The sequence below is a fragment of the Nyctereutes procyonoides genome, unplaced genomic scaffold (assembly GCF_905146905.1).
Source record: "Nyctereutes procyonoides isolate TBG_1078 unplaced genomic scaffold, NYPRO_anot_genome, whole genome shotgun sequence".
NCBI classification, from domain to species: domain Eukaryota; kingdom Metazoa; phylum Chordata; class Mammalia; order Carnivora; family Canidae; genus Nyctereutes; species Nyctereutes procyonoides.
In genome coordinates, this window is record NW_026575028.1 from 6,028,950 (window position 1) to 6,050,106 (window position 21,157).

Below are 21,157 nucleotides of genomic sequence, written 5' to 3' on the forward strand. Positions count from 1 at the left end.
GTGTTTTCTCCTCGATGAGACGCACTGCGTAGAGCAACCACCTTAAACTGAAATAGGGAAAGCCGATGGCAGGGCTGGAGGGGGTGTGGTGTTAGGGCGCTGGCGCTAGTTGGGGGGCCGCGAGGGTGAGCGCGAGCTGGGGCGGGGCGTGCGGGGCGAGCGCGGGAAAGGCTGGCGGCGGGGCGGGGCGGGGCGGGGCGGGCGGGCGGGCGTGTGTCTCTCCCCGCGGCCCCCGGCTCCCGCGCCCCTGGCCGGGCGAGGGGTGTGATGCGAGAGTGGGGTGGGAGGGGGCAGCGGGCGGGGCCTGCCACGTCACTCGGAGAGTGAGTGTTGGGAAGGGCAGAGCCGAGGGCCGGGCCGCGGCGGCTGCGGCGGCTGCAGCGGAGGCTTGAGCCGCGGGGAGGCGGGTGCCCGCGCCCTGGGCCGGGGCAGCCTTCGGGCGCTCTCCGAGGCCTGCGGCGGCGGCGGGAGCGGCGGGAGCGGCGGGAGCGGCCAGGCGGAGCCCGCGGGGCGCGGAGGGCGGAGGCCGAGCCCCGCCAGGAGAGTCCGCCGCGCCGGAGGGAGGCGCATCTGGCGCGCGGCTCGCGCCTGCGGCCGGGGGCTGGGGGGGGGGGGGGCCGGGGGGGCTTGAGCGGCTGGAGAAGCGCCGCCCGGTCCGGAGGGCGGACCCCCGCGTCCGCGAGCCCGGCTCAGGCGCCCCGGGGGGCGAAGCCACGCGTCTCCTCGGGCAGCCCGGTCCTCGCGCGCCAGGGTGCCGTGCCCGGTGCCCCGGGAAGCGGCGGCGCCCAGGCACGGACTCGGGGGTGCCCCCGTCGCCCCGCGGCTCCCGGACGGCCGCTCGGGGGGGCGCGAGCCCCGCCCTGCACGGACGGCGCGGCGGAGAGCCGGGACGGCCGCCGCGCTCCCGAGCCCCGAGGCTGCGGCGTGGGCGCCGTCCCGGTGGCGGGGAGCGCGCGGCGGCGGGGACATGAGGTCGGAGAGATCCCTGACGCTGGCGGCGCCGGGCGAGGTCCGGGGGCCGGAGGGCGAGCAGCAGGACGCGGGGGCCTTCCCGGAGGCCGCGGCGGGCGGGGGCTGCTGCAGCAGCGAGCGCCTGGTGATCAACATCTCCGGGCTGCGCTTCGAGACCCAACTGCGCACCCTGTCGCTGTTCCCCGACACGCTGCTGGGGGACCCGGGCCGCAGAGTCCGCTTCTTCGACCCCCTGAGGAACGAGTACTTCTTCGACCGCAACCGGCCCAGCTTCGACGCCATCCTCTACTACTACCAGTCCGGGGGCCGCCTGCGCAGGCCGGTCAACGTGCCCCTGGACATCTTCCTGGAGGAGATCCGCTTCTACCAGCTGGGGGACGAGGCCCTGGCGGCCTTCCGGGAGGACGAGGGCTGCCTGCCTGAAGGGGGCGAGGACGAGAAGCCGCTGCCCTCCCAGCCCTTCCAGCGCCAGGTCTGGCTTCTCTTCGAGTACCCTGAGAGCTCAGGCCCCGCCAGGGGCATCGCCATCGTCTCCGTGTTGGTCATTCTCATCTCCATCGTCATCTTTTGCCTGGAGACCTTGCCCCAGTTCCGTGCAGATGGTCGAGGGGGGAGCAATGGTGTGAGCAGGGACTCCCCAATTTCTAGGGGTAGTCAGGAGGAAGACGAGGATGAAGAGGATTCCTATACCTTTCATCCTGGCATCCCCCCGGGGGGCATGGTGGCAGGGAGCTCATCCTCACTAAGTACTCTTGGGGGCTCTTTCTTTACTGACCCCTTCTTTCTGGTGGAGACCCTGTGCATAGTTTGGTTCACCTTCGAGCTCCTGGTTCGCTTCTCTGCCTGCCCCAGCAAGCCAGCCTTCTTCCGCAACATCATGAACATCATTGACTTGGTGGCCATCTTCCCCTACTTCATCACCCTGGGCACCGAGCTGGTGCAGCAGCAGGAGCAGCAGCAGTCAGCCAGTGGAGGGGGTGGCCAGAACGGGCAGCAGGCCATGTCCCTGGCCATCCTCAGAGTGATCCGCCTGGTCCGGGTGTTCCGCATCTTCAAGCTCTCCCGCCACTCCAAGGGGCTGCAGATCCTGGGCAAGACCTTGCAGGCCTCCATGAGGGAGCTGGGCCTGCTCATCTTCTTCCTCTTCATCGGAGTCATCCTCTTCTCCAGTGCCGTCTACTTCGCAGAGGCTGATGATGATGATTCACTCTTTCCCAGCATCCCGGACGCCTTCTGGTGGGCAGTAGTTACAATGACCACGGTAGGTTATGGAGACATGTACCCCATGACAGTGGGGGGCAAGATCGTGGGCTCGCTGTGTGCCATCGCCGGGGTCCTCACCATCGCCCTGCCTGTGCCCGTCATTGTCTCCAACTTCAACTACTTCTACCACCGGGAGACAGAGCAGGAGGAGCAAGGCCAGTATACCCATGTCACTTGTGGGCAGCCTGCGCCAGACCTGAAGGCAGCTGACAGTGGACTTGGCAAGCCTGAATTCTCCGAGACCACTCGGGAACGGAGACCCAGCTACCTTCCCCCTCCACATCGGGCATATGCAGAGAAAAGGATGCTCACAGAGGTTTGACCGATGCAGGCAGGGAGTTGAATGAGAAGGGTGACATTGAGCAAACAGTCTCAGGCTTCCTTCTCATTCTCCACTCCCCTCATCTGAGCTCCAGCCAACTTCGTGACCCCCTCCCCTGCACCTGGTCCAGATACCTGGACTGTCAACCTTGTTGCTTGATCTGTGCAGCAGCATTCAAGGTTTATCCGTCTAAATGACATTTTTGAGATTTTAACGGTGCCACCCATTCATGCCCATCTTCCATCACGTGGATGAGATTTTTGTCAGACCTTCCCTCTTGACTCTGAAGTTTTCATGTCTAGGGCCAGAGAGATCAACAGGATGGAAACCAGGCATACCTGAGTCCTATTTCTCTCCTTTGTCCTTTGCTTTGGGGCATGCACCTGGCCGCTTCTGGCTACGTGGTAACTAGCAGAAGCTGGAGGACAGAAACAGTATTCACCTTTCTGTTTTATTCCCCCGGCTTGTAACACCTGCTGGTCGTCCTGTAGAGGACCCCTGGTAAAGCCTTTAGCTGCACAGTCTTCAGATAAGTTACTCATCTCGAATCCTGGAAGGCATTAGAGAGACTACAATGAAACTTGGCCATTTGGAGAATATTTAGAGTCAGTCCCTCACCAAAGGGGCCAGTGGATTTCTCCAGATGTGTCCTGGCACAGTGGACATCAGCCTTCGGTCTACATTCAGTCATTCCCTCCCGACTGTCTAGCTTCCAGGAAGGTTCCTCCTCCGAGCCAAATACTCTTTTTGTGCAAGTGCCTTCCTGTGTGGAGCAGCTGGAAAGAGGGAACCACAGAGCCAGGAGCAGTGGCTGGATAGAGCCAAGCAACTGGCTTGACTGCATATCTAAGGAGGGGTAGCACGTAAGCACACATTGTCACCTGGGACGCGTGCAAAGAGGAACCTTGTTGCAGATGGGGAATCTCTCTCCTATACTTTGCCCCAGCCCTCTCGAGCCCCCTCCACCCTTCTCCCTGGGAATTTGACTTAGGATTGCAGTTGAAGGTTTTCCAAAGCAAATTCCAGCTGAAGCCAGCAGACAGGTAAACGCATACGTTGGATGCTAGCGTGGGTTCTTCCCATTTTAGGAGCAATGAAATAGGTTTAGAGTGAGGAAGAAACATCATTCCTTTGTTGACAGCCTCACTGGTAGGGTTTGTTTTTTGTTTTTTGTTTTTGTTTTTTTGTTTTTGTTTTTTTGCTGAGTCAAGCACACCTTCACCTGCTCTGCCCCTGGGAGCTGCAGCCGACCTGCTCTCACTGGTAAGGTAATGTGGCGGTATCACCGCAGGATAGATCATCTTCTTTTGGCGTGAAACTGTTGCCTTCATCCCACCTGCCCATTCCCCCTCATTTCTCTCCTGGTAATGCTGTCATTTGTTTGTTGCCTTGAAAAAACTGTGATGTACTGTTCTGAGCTCTTCTGGGTGCAGTTCGGAAACCGAAAGGACTGTTAACATGTTCTTAATTTTATATCTATGCTTTAAGACTCTTCGATGAGAATTTTAAAAAAAATTTTCTCAAAGAGCCACTTATGAAGGATGGCCTTTTGAGGGTTTTCTTGAGAGACACTGTGGCTCCTGTGGGTGCCAGATGTAAATCTGGATTTTGCCACAGCCTGACAGGGTAACCTGGGTGCCACAGTTCCTCTCTATGCCTCAGTTTCTCCACCCATTCAATGGGAACATTAACGTCCTCCCCTCCCTACCTCATGGGGAATGTCAATGAACTCATCTGGGAAGCTGGTGATAATGCTATGCAAATGTGTAAGGGACTTGAATTTTTAGTTCATTAGCCTATTTTCCTATCTCCCAGAGGCAAAACCTCCTTCCTCACAGAGTTCCTGCTTTGAATCCAAAGCCCAAGAGTAGACTATACTGGGTTATTAGCTCCTTACATCCCTGCTTAGCCTCTTGAGCCGGGCCTCAGTCTCTCTTCTTACCCTTCAACAAGGAGGATGCTCTTTAGACAGGTTCAGTGGGATCCTCTCAGGGCCAGAGGCTGCCGTGATTGGGAGCTTGGCTTCTCCAAACCTGAAATACAGATAAGAGGAGTTCATGATTTGGAAATCTGCTCCGAGGCCATAAAGTTCTGGTTTTCCAAAATTCCTTTAGTTACTTCTGGCTATTTCGGAGAAGGGAGAAGGGCCCACTACAGAGGCAATGGGGGGATGCTTCCAGTGAGGGTAAATGTTGGAACATGTATGCATGTATCTCTATATGTGTGTATGTGATCATCGTCATCACCATCCCTAATAAAACATTCCCTTTTCAAGTCAGAGCATGCCCAAAAGTAAAGGGTTTGTGGAGAGCTGGGCTCTCCAGGGACTCTGGTTGCCATAGCAACCTTCCAGACTGTTCTCTCTATCTTCTGATTTGGGCAGCAAGGGAGAACAGGAGACTACATACATACTCCCAGCTTCTGAAATGGGAACACCTCCTACATAGTGGTTTAGGGGCTGTTAATGACCGGCGAGATGTGTGACCTTTGGAAAATGAGGGGGGAAGCAGCTCCCCCAAACTTTCTCCCTGGACCTTTCTTCCTGGTTTCCCCACCTAGTCATTGAAGCTGCCTCATCTCACTCCTGAATTCTTCAGAAATTTGAATGCTAAGCAACTGCCAGTTAAACCAATGTCAATATTATCTTTTTTTCAAAATGGCAAGGGAAGACTTGGAGGGGACACGCTCCTCAAGAGGCAGCCAGGCTGGGCCTCGCCAAGAGTCCTGACAGTGATAGTCTGTGATACTATGGAGCTGTCATCTCTTCAGAGAGAGGCTCCTCCCTGCTCTCAGGGAGACTGAGAGAAATGACACTTCCTCCTCCTGGGGAATTATCTAGCTCTGATCCTAGCAATCTCATAGGTGGCTCTTCTCAAGACATCGAAGAAACACAGAGAGGCTGTGACCTGACCTGGTTTCTGTGAAGGATTTTGCCAAGCCATCCCTCTCTGACTTTGAGCTTCTTTGTGTGGATTTTGTGCCCCGAGCATCGAAAGAAGACGCACCCTGTGCTGCCGAGATAGCCGGGGTGACGATTTTGCAGCTGCCAGCAAAGGCAGGGGTCAGGCCTCTGTTACACCTGATTCTCCGGCATGAGCTCCCAAATGCCTCCCTGGATCTGTCAGACTCGGCTGAGACGTGGGGTAGTCCTCCTGCCTAATCATCCCCAAGGAGAGAGGGGGACAGCTGGCCACCTTTGCATTGGAGGTAGGTTCTGCTTTTGGGGGGAACTTTGCTCCTGGCTCAGTGCTCTGGGCCAGATTTGAACTCCGGGAGGGGAGCCCATACATCCCAGAGACATGAGGTTTTAATGTCCTGGTCTCAGCAGCCACCTCCCTCTCCTTTTGTTTGGTGTGTGTGTGTGTGTGTGTGTGTGTGTGAGAGAGAGAGAGAGAGAGAGAAAGACTCCTTCCTTGGTTTCTGCTCTCTCATTGCTGCCTTCTCCACCCTTTCTAGTCACCTCCTTTTCTCTGCACTCCCTGCCCTCCCCTTCTCCCAGGTATTCTCATTTTCACATTTTTTCCCCTTTGCATTTCTGGCTTTTGCCCTTCTGTTGTTTCCATCTCTTCCTCCTTCTCTATGTGTCTTTCTATCTTTCTTCCTCTCTCCACCTTTTTAGTGGCAGGGAGCAGCTGTAGCATTTTTGTTGAGATCACACCTTGAACTCTAGGATAGTGGTGATCTCAAGTGTTTGCTGAGAAGGCTGTTCTCCAGCTGGGGGACTGACCTCCCTTCTCTGCCAGTTCAGTGTCCTGTCCTTTCTTGCCAAGCTCGCCCCTGTGGGCACAAGTTCTGAACTTATAGAGCAAGATGAGATTGGGCTGGGTTTAGAAAAACGTCTCTGCAGAAATTTCTTGAACCTTCAAAAATAAAAGAGAGAAAGAAAGAGAGAGACAGAGAGAAAGGAAGAGAGAGGAGGAGAGAACTTCCAAGTCTCCCAACCTTAAGAAGCTTACAGAATGGTTCAAAACAAAACAAAAGAACGTAGAAACAGTAAGCCAAACACAAAAGCAAGGACTTAGGAGGAAGTGGAATTAAGTGTGGAATTAGCCTGGAAAAAGGCTTAGCTCAGGAGTGGCCCTCAAATTATCCTTAGTTCACTTGAAGGCCCTCCTAGCACCTAACTATCTCTCTTGCTCACTGAAGGCAGGACGGAGGAAGGGCATATATCCCAGGGGCGTGAGGTGCAGGAAATGCTCCTTGACAAGATAGATTGAAATTCTCTACCCAATTTGTAAGGGGAGCTGAGCACTCTCCTTGCTGGAGGTGGTAGGCTGTAAATAGTCCCATCTGCATCAGGACATGGGCGGCGGGTGAGGCGGGGGGTTTCCAAGGTAATGGACATTTTTTAAAACAGGATTTTGGTGATAGCTGTATAACTATAAAATAACCCCAAAAAAGTCATTGGATTGTGGGGGTTGGGGAGAAGTGGCATGGGACTGATAACCTGGGAGTTTCACATCTTGGCTGGGAGAATGGTTTGGTTTTAGAAGGTTAGCGTCTCTAAAGATGGACCAATCTAAGTATCCAGGATGGAATGACAGTTTTTTCCTTCTGCCACTTGGGGACACTTGAGAGCTTTTATGCATTGCTCCTTGCTATTCATGTACAGTGCCAAGAACTGCCCCCCCCCCACTTTTTAAAATTTTGACAATCAAATCATTGTGGGATTTTTCTTTTTGCTCAAGCAAAAGAAAGGTCAAAGCCATTTTTGGTAAGTGCAGAGCATGATTAGCACGTATTAGACTGGGGTAAATATGTTGGACATTATTCATTAGGTAGGACTAAGTCAATGAACTGGCCCGAGGCATTCATACTTTGCTGGCAAAACAAAAGCAAGCCTCAAAACTTCAAAGATACCCCCAAACAAACCAAGAATCTTCTTCTAGCCTCTCTGCACCTGTAAACTCAGAATTCCTTTAGAAATTGTACAGATGTCAAGGTTTTCTTCTGCTGGCCTCTTTCCACCCATTCTCCCTGTAGTAACCATTAAGTCTTTATAGCTTCCCTGGGGTCCTGAAGTCTTGGTGCTTTGGGCACCCTTCTCCATGTTTGTCCAGCAGACATTACACTTCTACCGCTTTCACTTGCCTTTTGCTCACTGGGTCCCATCCTTCCCTCCCCTTCAGATTTCTCCTCACATGACACTTTCCAGTCCTGCTGCTTATCATTCCTTTTCTCCACTGGCCGAGCCCTGGCTTTTGGCAGTATTTCTGTCACCCGGCATCTCCACACAAATGCCAGGATAGATTCCCAGAGAATATTGTCCTCCCGGGACAATCTGGCTGGAACTGCCCTGCCAGCTCTGATAGGTTTTGACTGGGTGTTATTGCCCTGGGAAACAAAGTGTGGTCTGATTCTAGCTTGTCAAGGTCATTTAGGGAAGGAAAAGAAATCCTTTCATTCTCTAAACTGTAGGATTTCCTGTCTCCATTCTGCTTTATGCCGGGGCTGCCTCAGGTTGTACAGAGCAGCTTCAAGCAGAACAAGGCCTAGAGCTTGGGGCTTTAGTGGAAGAGAGAACTTGCCAGACACAGGCTCCTGGGAGTAAAAGACAGATGGGCCCTTAGTTCTCATGTTACTGTGTCTCCCAGTGAAACACCTTCCTGTTCTGGGCCTGAAGTCCCTGTGAGATCAGAGATTGTCATGTCATGTCCCTTTGCTCTGACTCCTTAGGGATTGAGTTCAGCCTGCCTCTCTGTCCCTTCTTCATTCTCATCCTGTTGATACCCTAAAGAGAGGATGAAAATCTATTAGCAACCACTACTAAAAGACACACAGGGCGCTGACTCCCTCATTCCCAGAACAACAGAGCAAAATGGGCTGCAAGTATCATTAATACTGGTCTCATCTTGGCTATCACTTAACCTACTTAAGGCCTAGCCTGGGTGGGGTTTACAACAATTAAAAAAAATAAAATAAAAAACATCTCTGACCTCATTGTCATTACTATGAAGAGGCTTTTCCCTTAGTCTGCCATGGGCCTCAGCAGACACTCTTTGCCTGCCCCTGGAAAACATCCTGGATCCGTAAGCCGTCTCCGCTGCAGACTGCAGGGAGCAGACAGACCTCCGCTCTTTGGTGAGCACAAAAACCAACATTTCAAAAGGAAATCGCAGCCACGCAGTCTGCTGGCGCTGCTATTTTTGACATGCTTGCTGTTCTCTCAGGGCTTGACAACCTCTGTCTCCAGGAGACAGACAAACCAGCTCTTGGCAGCAAAGACACTTTGCTTTGAAAAAAGAACATAGGAAGATAGGCCTGAGCCTGGGAGGGGCCAGGAAGAGAAGAAGCCATTCTTTCCCTCTCTTCCAAGAGGCTCAGCACCTGGCGGGCGGGGTCCACAGCTCTAAGGCTGGGGCATCATCTTTGCCTGGTGAATCCTTCCTCTGTTTTGGTCCTCCCTAATGGGAGTGGTCCTGACAAGAATGAGGATGGCACCATTCATTTCAAAACCATTATAAATGCCTCCAATGGTTTCAAACATCATGTCATATAACAAAAAAAGGTTAGGAGAATGGACTATGGAGTTAAGTTTTCTGGGTTCAAATCTTACCTCTGCCCCTTGCCTGCTAGATGACCTGGAGCAAGTTCTGAAACTGCTCTGTGCCTCAGTTTCCCTTTCTGTAAAGGGAGGATGATAATAATGCCAATCTCGTGGAGCTGTTTTGAGGACTACATGAGCTAATATATGTACGGTGGTTATGTAATATGTAATGATATGTAGGTGGTATAATATGTAACAATATATAAGCACTATACAAAGATTGGCTGTTAAAAAAACACAAAGATTGGCTATTATTACTATTGTTTTACAAAAACCAAATGAAGTAGGCGGGCTAGGCATTGTTTTCCTTTGGCAGATTAAGATGGTTGAGGCTCAGAGGGCATGTTCAAGGGCACACAACTAATGTGTGATCCATCATTCTCAGGGAAGACATATTCACAGAACTCAGTGAGCGTCTGATTAATACTACACAAGAAGAGAGAATGAATTTGTGTCTCCTACATGTGTATACAGGCTTTTATTTACATGCCAGTTTGTCTCTTTGAAGGAAAACCAGCAGGTGTCCCCAGGCCCTATATATATATCTCGTTCAGTTATGTATGTCACATAGCCATAATCTCACATAGCTATGTATGTATACAGAATATACACACGGATTTATATATATAAATATATACTGTATATACACATATATATGCAGGTTTCCCCAGTTATAAAAAGTAGGACATTCCTGTGAAACCTTTCATAAGCCAAATGAAGTAGAGCAAGAAAGAAATTACCATTTCATAAAGGCGAAAATCCTCTTCGGATTTCTTTGAGTTAGTGAGATCAGGTACTAACACAGGTCTTCAGTAAAAGCAAAGTGTATTTAAAAAACAGTGGAGGGGGGGCACTTGGATGGCTCAGTCTGTGGAGCACCCAACTCTTGATATCGGCTCAGGTCATGATCTTGGAATTGTGGAATCGAGCCCCTTGTGGGGCCACGCCCTCAGTGAACTTTCAGATAGCAAGGGAAACCTGTACACCTTTCTGTACACCGGTCTTTACTACCATCACTGTTATCTTCCCTCCACATTTTAACATTCTCAGGGGATGGCACTCCACTAGGGCCTTCCTCACATACTTCCTCCAATCTTCCTCCTTAGGACAGATGCAGGGTCCCACAGTTAGCCCTAAGGATAGAACACATAAGTCAGACCCCAGCACAGTTTTCTTATACTGTTCCAGTGGCCTTCAAAATCCCACCTCCCCTGGTCCTTGTCCTCAGCATCCCCCACTGATCCCCAGCCATCTTCATGACCCACTCCCCCCACTTTGCAGGTGGTGACACCCTGTAACATTCCTAGGGTGTGTTCAGCTTTCCTTTCCTCCTTTCAAGGGGAGGAGATAGGAGTCCCTGGAGGTGGAAGAAGCTAGCCCCTCCTACTCTTGTGGTTTCCCATTTGCTTCCACTGCAGCTCTCCTGAAGGTCCCAAATCAGGCAGGAATGTTCTAGTCATCCTACACTCATTCCCATAGCCACTCCAGCTTGCCCAGAGGACCTGGCCCAGGGCAGGCCAACGGGACTGCCTCCCCATTCTGATTTCTTGGCTTGCTTGCCTTTGGAGGTAGAGAACTTGCATCTGAATTACCATTATTAGCTGCACCTCATTTAGCCTCTCCAGTTTTGTCATCTGCAAAATAAGGGAGCTAATTCCACTTGCCTCACTTGCCTCAGTTGTTGGGAGGCTCAAATGAGGGGCACATTAGAGAGGGTAGCAGGAAATAAACTCCTGGCAGAGCAGGGCTGAGGGAGCCTCAGTGATATTGAACAACCACTGTGGAGTGGGGCTGGAACCACCTGTACTCTCAAAGAAAGGCAGGATCCCTGCTGACTTCTGTTCTCTGAAACAAACATTTAAATGAAATATGATATAAAAAATAGACTCATGGTAGCTAGCTATTTTATCCAGAATGCTCTTTGCCTGAAGGATTCACAGCAGAATCTGTTTAAATAGTGGCACTTAAGATGTCATTTAACATATAGAAATGTAATCTGAATGCATCTTGTAAGAATAGAATGGATATACTGGTAATATTTTTTTCAACCAAGGTAGAAAATCCTTCCCAGGAGCAGCAGATCATTGGGAAGGACATTACTGAGGGTCACAGGGGCTGGGAGCGGCCCTGAATGCTCTTCTTTATGAAGGAGAACACTGATGCAGGCAAGTGGAAAGCTCAGCCCATGGTCACAGGTAATTCAGCCGAGTGAATTCTAACTCCACCACTGATAGATATATATATATATATATATATATATATATATATATATATATATATATATTTTAATGGAAAACAGAAACCCAAGGATTAAACTTAACCAATTTTATTCATTTCCTATCCAGCCAAACTCATTAGCACAGCTGTCCATAGGAAGTGGAATCAAGTACTTTGTAATTCCGTGTCCCTCTTCCCTGACTTTCCAAGGTACAAAGGGTAGCAGGCATCACTAGAGAAATTCTTCATCAGATAACCAGCCACTGGATTGGCAAGGAATGACTAAAACGTGTGACTCTAGTGAGTACCAAAGGTATTTTTACACTGGGCAAAGATAGGCTCATGTACAGGCTCTGGCCTGGGCAGCCAAGCCCTGAGCTTTTCATCTTACCAAGTAAGAGGTTCTATAACCTTTTAGGGCTATACTTTTTCTGTTAAATTTAGTGACTGGGCTGCAGGAAACTGTCACGAATTGGAAGTCAGAAAAGCCGGAGGTTATTTGAGACTTCTGTATTTTAAAAAGGAAAGAAGGGATGCAGAAAGAAAGAAGGGATGCATCTTACCCAGGAGTGCCAATTTCTGACGCCCTGGGAAGCAGAAATCAGCTTCTAGATTCTTCTCTGTACTCTGTTGTCCTGGGAGAGAAAGAGAAGTCACTGTTGGTTACAGATTCCTTTTATAAATCACAGGACTCATGTCAGAAGAACAAAGTTTCCAGAAGCCATGGTGGCTGAGCCATAAATTAGACAGGCACTCTCCAGCTGCTTTAAGGCAATTTGGTGTTGCTGAAAAGAGAGAGAAAGCTGGCATGATGGGGAAAAGAGTTTGTGTCTCCCGTAGGACTGCTCTCTGTGCTTCAGGGGAGGGGTCAGATTTACCCAGGAGCAGCACACATGTGTGTCCGTCGGGAGCCCAGGTTCTCACTTACCCACGCCCAGCCACACTCCATGCCTGGTCATTATCCTCTGTTCCCCTGGAGGTGTGTTTGGTTCTTGTTTTATTTGCTTATTTTTTTTTCTGTACCTGCAATCCTCTCGCAGATGGTTTAATATCCCTGCAGAATTCCGAATAGCAATCTCAGAGTGCCTAAGCCAAGACTTTGCAGGCTTTCCTGATAGTAGGTCCTGAATCAGGTACCTGTGGGTCAAATAGGATGCAGTGTTAAGAAATACTGGATGTGAACATTTCATTTCAATAAAACCGGTAAAAGATACAAGAAATATTGGGAGATTTCCCATATAGACCTTGAATTTTTTGCTTTTGAAAAATGAGAGATCTGGTCTTGATCCTGCATTTCAACTTTCCACTGAGACTGGAGCCATCACAGCACTGTTTTCCTTCTAGGTGGGAAACGTTTCCAATGTGTGCATTTCTGCCAAAGGCACTAAGCCCAGCCCTCTTCATCTGATGACCCCATGGACACATTGCATGTGGCCCCTCTCAAAGCCTTCCTTCTATGATCTCATTGAACTGAGTTGCAGTGGATGGTTAGATGAGATGGGGGTAGGTGTGGTTGTTAGGAAGAGGGTGAAAGCAGAAGCAAGGCTGGCAGCCTGTGCAGAAGGCAGTCACAACTCCAGGCGAGAGACAGAATTGTGTGGCCGCTTGGAGAGAAGGGACCTTGTAAGAATCAAGAACATGCTAAGTTATATTCTCTGTCCAATTAAGTAGGCAAGGAAATGTGTGATGTAATTGAGGGTTTCCATCTAAAAATTATTAAAATGCAAAAAAAAAAAAAAAAAAAGGCAAACCTCAGTGTTTGGGTATTTCTGATTTGAGGCCAGCCACCTACTTCTATGATGTCAGATGATGAGACATCACTTTGTTCGTGCTGGCTGGGACTGAGGGTTTTGAGTTGGGGGCTCTTCAGTGGGATTTCATGGCTTTCCCAGGTAATGGTTGGCCATCAGCCATGGGCTCTGCATCCTTGCAACACTGTGAAGCCTGTGGTCATCCCCACGTGCTTTCTTCCCTCCCTTCCTAGATTCTTCTTTGTAGGCTCTCCTGTTTATGGAATTATTGGCTGTAGAGTTGGAACTGTGTCCAATATAATTGAGTTGGGAGAGAGATAAGAAAGGTTCTCCTCTTTTCCTTGCTTTACCTGTTATCTCATCAAAATATTTTGGGGCCAGAATTTGGGCTAGAGGCAGCTCTAAATCCTTAGGGTCCTAAGAGAGGAGCAGATTTCATATTGGTCATTCCTTACTGAGGACAGCTTTCACTTGCGAAAACCCAAATTTAGAAGGAGACTATGATTCTTCCCCTGCCCATCACCCCTGACCCTCATACTTGACCTTTCTAGGAGCAAATCAGGTGGAGTTAAAGGGAATCCGTCATGGGTCTTCCATTTTAATGCCTGTCTGCCTCACTTTTCCCCATAAATGTAGTTCTGAAAAGTTGTTTTTGATGTGTGTGTGTGTGTGTGTGTGTGTGTGTGTATAAAAGTAATATGATCACTTTCCTATCAGAGGTGATTTTAATAGGTAGGGGCCCTTTCTCGTTTAAATGAAATCACAGAATATAATAACTATTAAGCTTAAAGGAAAATATATGGTCTATAAAAAGATGAACTTAAATTAGTTTATGGCATACTTCATACAGCATAATTCCTTTGTCCAGTGGAAGGGAAAGGAACTATGGACAGGGTTGTGGGATTATGGGTCAGATTTGAGAAAGAGGCTTTTTATTCACTGGAAAATTAGGGGGTATTTTTCAAAATGTATGTTCAGAAGTGGGAACTCTAACAAACTCGATTGCAATTTCCTCTTTTTCTTGCTGCATTCTGACTGTCTAGATGATGAATTTCCAAGTGTGCAGCATGGTATCTTCCACACTTATAGCCGAGTCAGGTGAGGCAGGATGTGAGAAATGAGGTCGCGGTCCTAAGGCCCTCCTGTCTCTCTGTTAACTGTATGGGAAGGGGTGATGTCAGCCAACCTCAGAGTCAGCGCCCAGTGCTGCTAGCCTGTCTGTGTATCTGTGTGGCCTTGAACACGGGGAACGTCTCTGGGCCGTGGCTCTCTCCTCTGTAAAATCAGGCCATCGATTGAACCTTCTCATGATGGCCAGTGGGGTTAAAGGAAATAATGCTAAATAGGTAGCAACGCAGATCCCAGCACAGAGTAAGCATTCAATAAATAAAAAAAAAAAAAGTTGTTTTTTCCATGGTCTCTTTCTTTTCTACCCACTCTAGAAGGACACTAAGGCATAGGCAGGGCCTCTCAAAAGTGCCCAGCCTCTAGAAAGAATTAAAACCATTCAAAGCTCATGTAAATCAAGGCCTTTAGGAAATATATGTGCAATAGTTTCTTTCCCTTTGTAGATCTGGATTCCTGACCTAACACTGGTCTTGGTTCAGTTATGTAATTACCTGATACTTGGTTGTAACATAGGTGACTCATAGAAAGGGGCTTAATACCCTCTTAGATGAAAAAATGCCTCCCTGCTAAAACAAGGCAGCAGAAGGGAATATCCAGCAGTTTCCATAATCCATTTAGAAAGAACATAAGCACACATACACAAAAAAATCCTGGGAATCAGTGAGAATTTCCAACACACTTAGGAATTACCTGGGACATCAGACGACTGAGTGTGCACAGCCAGCCATTTACTTGACTGACTCCTGGGCTTGCCTTGAGTGAGAGAAGGAGCTATGAGGACACTGCATGAGGACCCACACAGTAAGTCTCCTTGAGTGCCGAACAGACTCAGAAACATGCCTTCGCAATGCATTTGGGGTCAACATTCTTCACAGTGTCGAATTATAACACAAGCCAGTGGAAAATAGGACTCAATTTACATGAGTGTATTTCTTTATATACATTTCAGAAATGTATTTAATTTGCAAGGGAGTCGGCCGAACTCAATGATGGGCAAGTAAGGAGAGAATAAGACAAAATGACATACAAAAATTGACCAGGCCACTGGCCTCCAAAAGACAAAGAATCCATTACTCTGCCCTGCGTCGGGAAAAGTCCCTCATTATCCCAGGCCTGTTCTGAAATATCCTCCTAACCAGGGGATGGGAGGGAGAGAAATTCCAAAACTCAGACTCCACGCTATTTGTGTTGGAGCTTCATAACTCTTGTTTTTCTCCTACCTCAGTTATACATTTCCTCCTATTTTGTACCAACTGAGATGGATATTCATCTGACCATGTTACCTAGAATAACTCCTTATGCCAGAGTTCCTCAAATGTGATCTGCAGGGTCCTAGTCCAACACAACATTTCTATGGAGATGTTCCCAGCCACTACGTTTCTGCTTCTGAGATATATACAATGCATGGGAACATAAGATTAAAGGTCTAGTGAAGTCCTGCAGCAAATAATGTATTACACTTCTTAAACCTGTGTGGTCCAAATTATTTGGGGGGCACGTCTAGTCACATCCCACAAAAACTATAACCCAAGGAATAAATTTTGAGAAACTCAAAGTCATCTGAAACTTCTTATGGTGAATTTGAGTCCACGGAATCTTAGCCTTTAATGGTTTTCTCCAATAGACCATTTTGCGGCCTCTTACCAACCTTCTGAGAGTTCTCCACACTTCTGTTGAGTTGTGCAGAGCCATTCAGAATCACTGTTTTGATAGGGCTCTGAATAATGTGAAATAAGATAGCCTCTGCTTCCCTGACATTCCAACCCTTCTGAAATAGAAGTCTTTGAGAAAAATAACTGTAAAACTGGGTCTTATTGGTTCAATCTAGAGTATCTATTCCTTTTGCTGCAAATGTCCACACTTGAGATGCACTTCTCCAGACTCATAGCCTCTTGATGGCATTGCCTTGTGGCGTAACAGCCCGAGTTCTACACATCTCATTAACAAAGTCAAAGACAATCATATGTGTCTCTATTTAGTTTTCTAACTAAACTAGATCTTTTTTTTTTTTTTAAAGTAGGCTCCACACCCAGCATGGAGCCCAACATGGGGCTTGAACTCATGACCCTGAGATCAAGACCTAAGTCGAGATCTAGAGTCAGATGCCTAACTCAACTAGACCTTTTAATGAAAATATTCAAGTGCTTTTACTAAATATCATATTTTAAAATCTTATTCACAATCTGAACAAGACTTAAAGAAAACTAGCAGTGAGCTATAAGTAACCAGGCTCGTTAGTCTTATTTTCCATGCTCCTAAATATTGTTTTCAAGATATCCTCCCATGGTGCTTCAGATGATGGTACCTCCCAGTTGGATCTGGTTCCTCCCATGCTGGGACTTAAGTCCTCTGGGCAGCTCTTTCTGCCAGGTGTTCTTTACGCTCTTACCTTCTACTCTGCTCACGCAGGAAAGGCCTGATGCTCATTGTCTACTCCTCCACCCCTTCCAGTCCGGGACTACATTCTCTCTTGCATCATTTACTTTCTGTGTTTACAGGTAAAAAGAGAGAGGATATAGTTGCTCTTCACCTCTTATTGCCTTTGTACCTGTTGTTCCTTTTCTGGACATCTTGGTCTGTGAGGAGTTCCTGATAGCCAGTCCTTTTTTTCATCTTCAAATCAACTAAAAGTTTGGACAAGTGAACTGTGGAAAAGGTGGGCATCATACCTAATTCTGGGTCTGTCACTGACCTGCTGTGTGACCCTGAGGAAGTCGCCCAACTGGCACTCAGCAGATGGTAGCTATTGATATTATTCTTTGGCCCAGGGTCTCCATCTGTAACATGAGATGGTTGGATTAGGCGATTTTTGAGTTTTTGTTTGAAAATTCTGTGGATGCTTAGCTTATTCATTGAATGTACAGCTGGTTCCCTCGATAACTTGGCAAACATTATTGCTTGGCTTTTGCCACCCAAATGATCTTTTGTAAAGAGAGCCAGAGTTACTAAATTTCAACTTTATATAGAATCATTGAATTTCAGGGCTTCCCACTCCAGTTTCTTTATTTTACAGACAAAGATCAGAGCTTACCACTTACAAATATATTGAGCAGGTTATAGCAAAATTTTGAAAGGGATATAATCATTTTTATGTAAAACCAAGGGGGATAAATCTCTTCCCTCAGCTTTTCTCTTGCTTTTCCTCCTTCCCTCCTTCCTTTCTTCCTGCCTTCCTATTTTTCTTAGATGAGGTCTTAGTTATTAAGTGCTTCCAGATCTTCTTTATTTCACAGTTGCAAAATAAACATTTCTCAGTTTTGGCTGTGTCAAGTACCTTGGCATTATGATTGGAAAAATGTTGGGCATGGAAAGGCACTTCTATATTAAGGAGGAGCAGGGGAATGCAGACAAGCAAGGGGTGCTAACTAGTATTCTCTGAGTCTCTGGCTCCCCATTTGCAGAGGGAGCATGTAGACAGAGGAAAGAAAAGGTGGTACAATTCATTGGTATCCTCGGATCAAGTAGAAGCTGACTTTTTCCACTTCTGGGGAGGTGATAGTGACCTCAAGGGCAGATGGTGGATTGTATGCCAGTCCCAGTGTGCTATGCAATGACTCTGGTTAGAAAGGTCTTGGTTGGATAGAAAGTATCCAGCTCTGCCCTTCAAGCTCAGCCTTGAGAGGTAGAGCTACAAGTCCAGACCAGGGATCCCCCTGTGCTGGATCCCAGTCCTACATGGTTGTGCTGGATCCTAGTCCTGCATGGCTCCACTGGTCTTGGTGCTTTTTGGTGTTTGATCATCAGCCTTATTCCATTTGGCTTCCCTCCCTATTGCTAGTGTGCCTGATGAAGCAGCAGAACCCTGGACAGGGAAGGAAAGCTTATGTGGGCTCCTAATGCACTATTTGACCTTGAACAAATTGCTTGAAACACTTTATTATCTGACTTTTCTGCTCACTATGGAAAATTGTACAACTCAGAAAAATGTAAGGAAGAAAATAAAAGACCCCATAATCCCATAGCCAGAGACATTTGCAGTGTTGGCCTGTTTTGGGTTTTTCTTCTACACTAGCTATGTCTCTGTCTCTGTATCTGTATTTGTATCTGTATAGATATCATATTGTATTTCATTTATAAAACTTCATATATCTTTAATATTCTCATGCAATTATTACATAATCATTATTAGATACATCATTATTTGCTAACCTACCCCCTACTGTTGGACATTCAGGTTTCTGTTCTTCTAAATGATGCTACAGTGACTATTTTTAGTATGGATATCTGTCCACATTTAAGAATATTTTCTTAGGCTGTATTCTTGCAAAAGTCAAGAAGGATGAACAAATGGAGCAACTTCTGTTCTAGACTCCAACTTCCTCACCTATCATAAAGCACAGCAGAAACCACAATAATGGCAGCAAACACTTCCCCAGCATACCCTGTGCTGGGCCTGTTTCTAGGAGTTTTACATGTCCCAAGTCATTTAATCTCCCCAGTGGCCCTGTGGGTATCTCCCTGTCATAGAAGTAGCTTGTCCAAAGTGGCACAGTCTGTCAGGGTGGAGGTAGGATTCGACCCAGGTGGTCTGGCTCACAGTCCTTGCTCTGAACTGCTGTGATCATATGGCCCCTGAGGAAAGAACTAAACCCAGTGACCCCTAGGCTACCTTTCTTCCCAATGTTAGCTGCATTATCCTATCCTACACTAGCCATGTGCCCAGGTAACATGGCTGCCTGGTAGGAGTTCACTGGCTCCTTGAATCCTCTTCATCTGCCCATTTGAGTGCCTGATGAGGTTGGGGTCTCACATGTGAGTGGGTGTGAATGGGCACATATGTGTGTGTGCTTATAGAATCTTTGGAATGGAATGGAGCACGCAGAGAGAGTGTGAAACAAGAAAGCCCAAGCAATCTATTGACAAAACAATAAGACACGGGCCATCTCTGCTATTAGCTATAGATAACATCATGGTTTCCTTTTTATCTTAAGGTTCTCAGGCTCCTTGGTTGGGGAATTTGTCATTTGATAATTGGACTGTCATCTCGGTGCAGCAGGGCTGGGATTGGATGTGGCTATCTGGCACAACCCCATCCCAAAAGCACATGTCTGCACTTATTATCTGAAGGGCACCTCCCCTTCCCAAGCAACTACGCCCACATTGTCAAGAGCATTGCTGGGTATGATCATCCATCCTGTGGGGAAAGAGGTCATTGACAGACTCATCACTGCGACAACATGTCCATGCTGCTTTTACTGCTTGCTCAATAGTGAGATTGTGGGGCTCCTTGGGCTTCTGACTTAGTAAATCTGGGAGAAGCTGCGACGTGTGCTCCAAGCAGTTACCTTCAGGAGGTTTGTGAAATCTTAGGCAGTGGGTCTCAGCCTTCATAGGGCTTCAGAACCATGGAGACACTTTTTAAAAAAATACCACTTCCTTCTCCCTCTGCTGTCTTGTTCCCTCTCCATCTCCAACTTGAATAATTTATCTGGGATGGAGTCCTGGTGCAGCATTTTAAAAAAAGCTTCTCAAGAGACTTTCATGTGCAGCTGGAGTTGGGAACCACTAGTCTAAGAAATTCTGGCAAGAATAATTTTATGCCTTTACATTTAAGTGCACTTCACATTTTACAAACCTTTTCCACAATTGAACATCACAACAATCCACTAAAGTCAGCAGAGCAGGCATTTTTATGATTGATCCTGGTCCAGAGACGTTGATTAAGTTGCCCAAGGTTGCACAGCTTCTCCCTCATTCAGCAGCACCTGTTCTCTGCCCAGCCCAGGCCAGTCCTGCCAGGCCCTCTGGGAGGGGGCAGCCTCCCCTCCCCTTAAGATCTCCTAGGATCAAGTCATCTTAGCTTCCATCAGCTGCCTTGTAGTATGGATGCTGGGAAGGCTCTTTCTGTTCATTCTCACCCACATCCTTTCTTTGCAGCCGCTCTTCCTTCCTAGAGAGCCTCCTTGTGAAATGTGTAGTTATGATTTCCTCCCCTCCCTGCTGAACAGTTAGATAATGGCTCTGAGAGACAGAAGCCTGGGGACCTGGACAGTGCCAGTCACCCACAGCACCCTGACCTCAGCCTCCATTCTAGCCCTTCACTGCTGGCCCTCTGCAGAAAGCACAGTGCATGACAGGAGCAGGGAAGCCCCATCCACCAGCAACTGCCTGGGGATACATTCCCTTCTCCCCAGCTGTCACCTCCCATCCTGAATTCTCACACTCACCCCCCAAATTTCTCTCCTTTACACCTACCCACCCTTCCATTGGCCCCCCCACCTGCACCCCCACAGCCTTAAAGCCCACCTGAGTCCTTCCTGTGAGACTGTTCTGAGGACTGGCGGCCCTTGCAGTGGTGAGTCCCCACTCTGGACATCTGGCTGATTGGAGCTCAGCAAGGTGGAGCAGGGAGAGAGGAACATAACCAGGTAACCGCACACGCTCCTCCACGGTCCTCCACCCAGCAACCCACTATTGGCTCAAACTCTCCTGACACAAACCAAGGACTCTCGCTTTCCTTTACTCTTCTTGTTCAAACCTTTTCCCTCGCACAGGCTGTGTCCTGGAGCGGCTCCCAGCGACTGCAGGCTCTCGGTGTCAGGCTCCTGCAGCCTCAATCCCTGCGAGCGCTGCTGGGCGCGGGGGCGGGGAGGAGGTGGGGCTTTGCCTTCGCAGCAGTGCGGGCAGCAGAGCTGCGTGTAAATCTGCCCTGGGCCAGATTCCCTTCCCTTACCTATTCAGCAGCCTTGTGACTGAGAGGCAGCTGCCACCCCGCAGATTCCTGCAGCAGTCTTGTCTTTCCCTCTGTTAGGGCCTGCCCACTGCGGGTGTTAGCTGATTTGGGGGGTTGGTGTGGAAGGTCAGTCAACATCCTCAATGACATTTGATCCCCCAGGACTGACTTTCAGGAAAGGCACATTCTCAGCTAGCAGGGATGACCCTCTCTCCTCTCCTCTCCTCTCCTCTCCTCTCCTCTCCTCTCCTCTCCTCTCCTCTCCTCTCCTCTCCTCTCCTCTC

At 48.4% G+C, this 21,157-nt stretch overlaps 1 protein-coding gene across 3 annotated transcripts in view; it reads left to right on the forward strand.

Annotated features, from left to right (window-relative positions):
• The first annotated feature begins 711 nt into the window (after positions 1–711).
• Positions 712–21,157, forward strand: part of KCNA6 (potassium voltage-gated channel subfamily A member 6) — a 43,889-nt gene continuing 23,443 nt past the window's right edge. For 2 of the 3 annotated variants that reach the window (XM_055315626.1, XM_055315624.1), the window contains exon 1: positions 712–5,764. In XM_055315626.1, the coding sequence (XP_055171601.1) occupies positions 968–2,557 (1,590 nt within the window). In that variant the 5' untranslated portion in view covers positions 712–967 and the 3' untranslated portion in view covers positions 2,558–5,764. Of the gene's footprint in view, positions 5,765–20,433; positions 20,569–21,157 lie in introns of all 3 variants that reach the window. The other variant, XM_055315627.1, reaches the window with a different exon arrangement.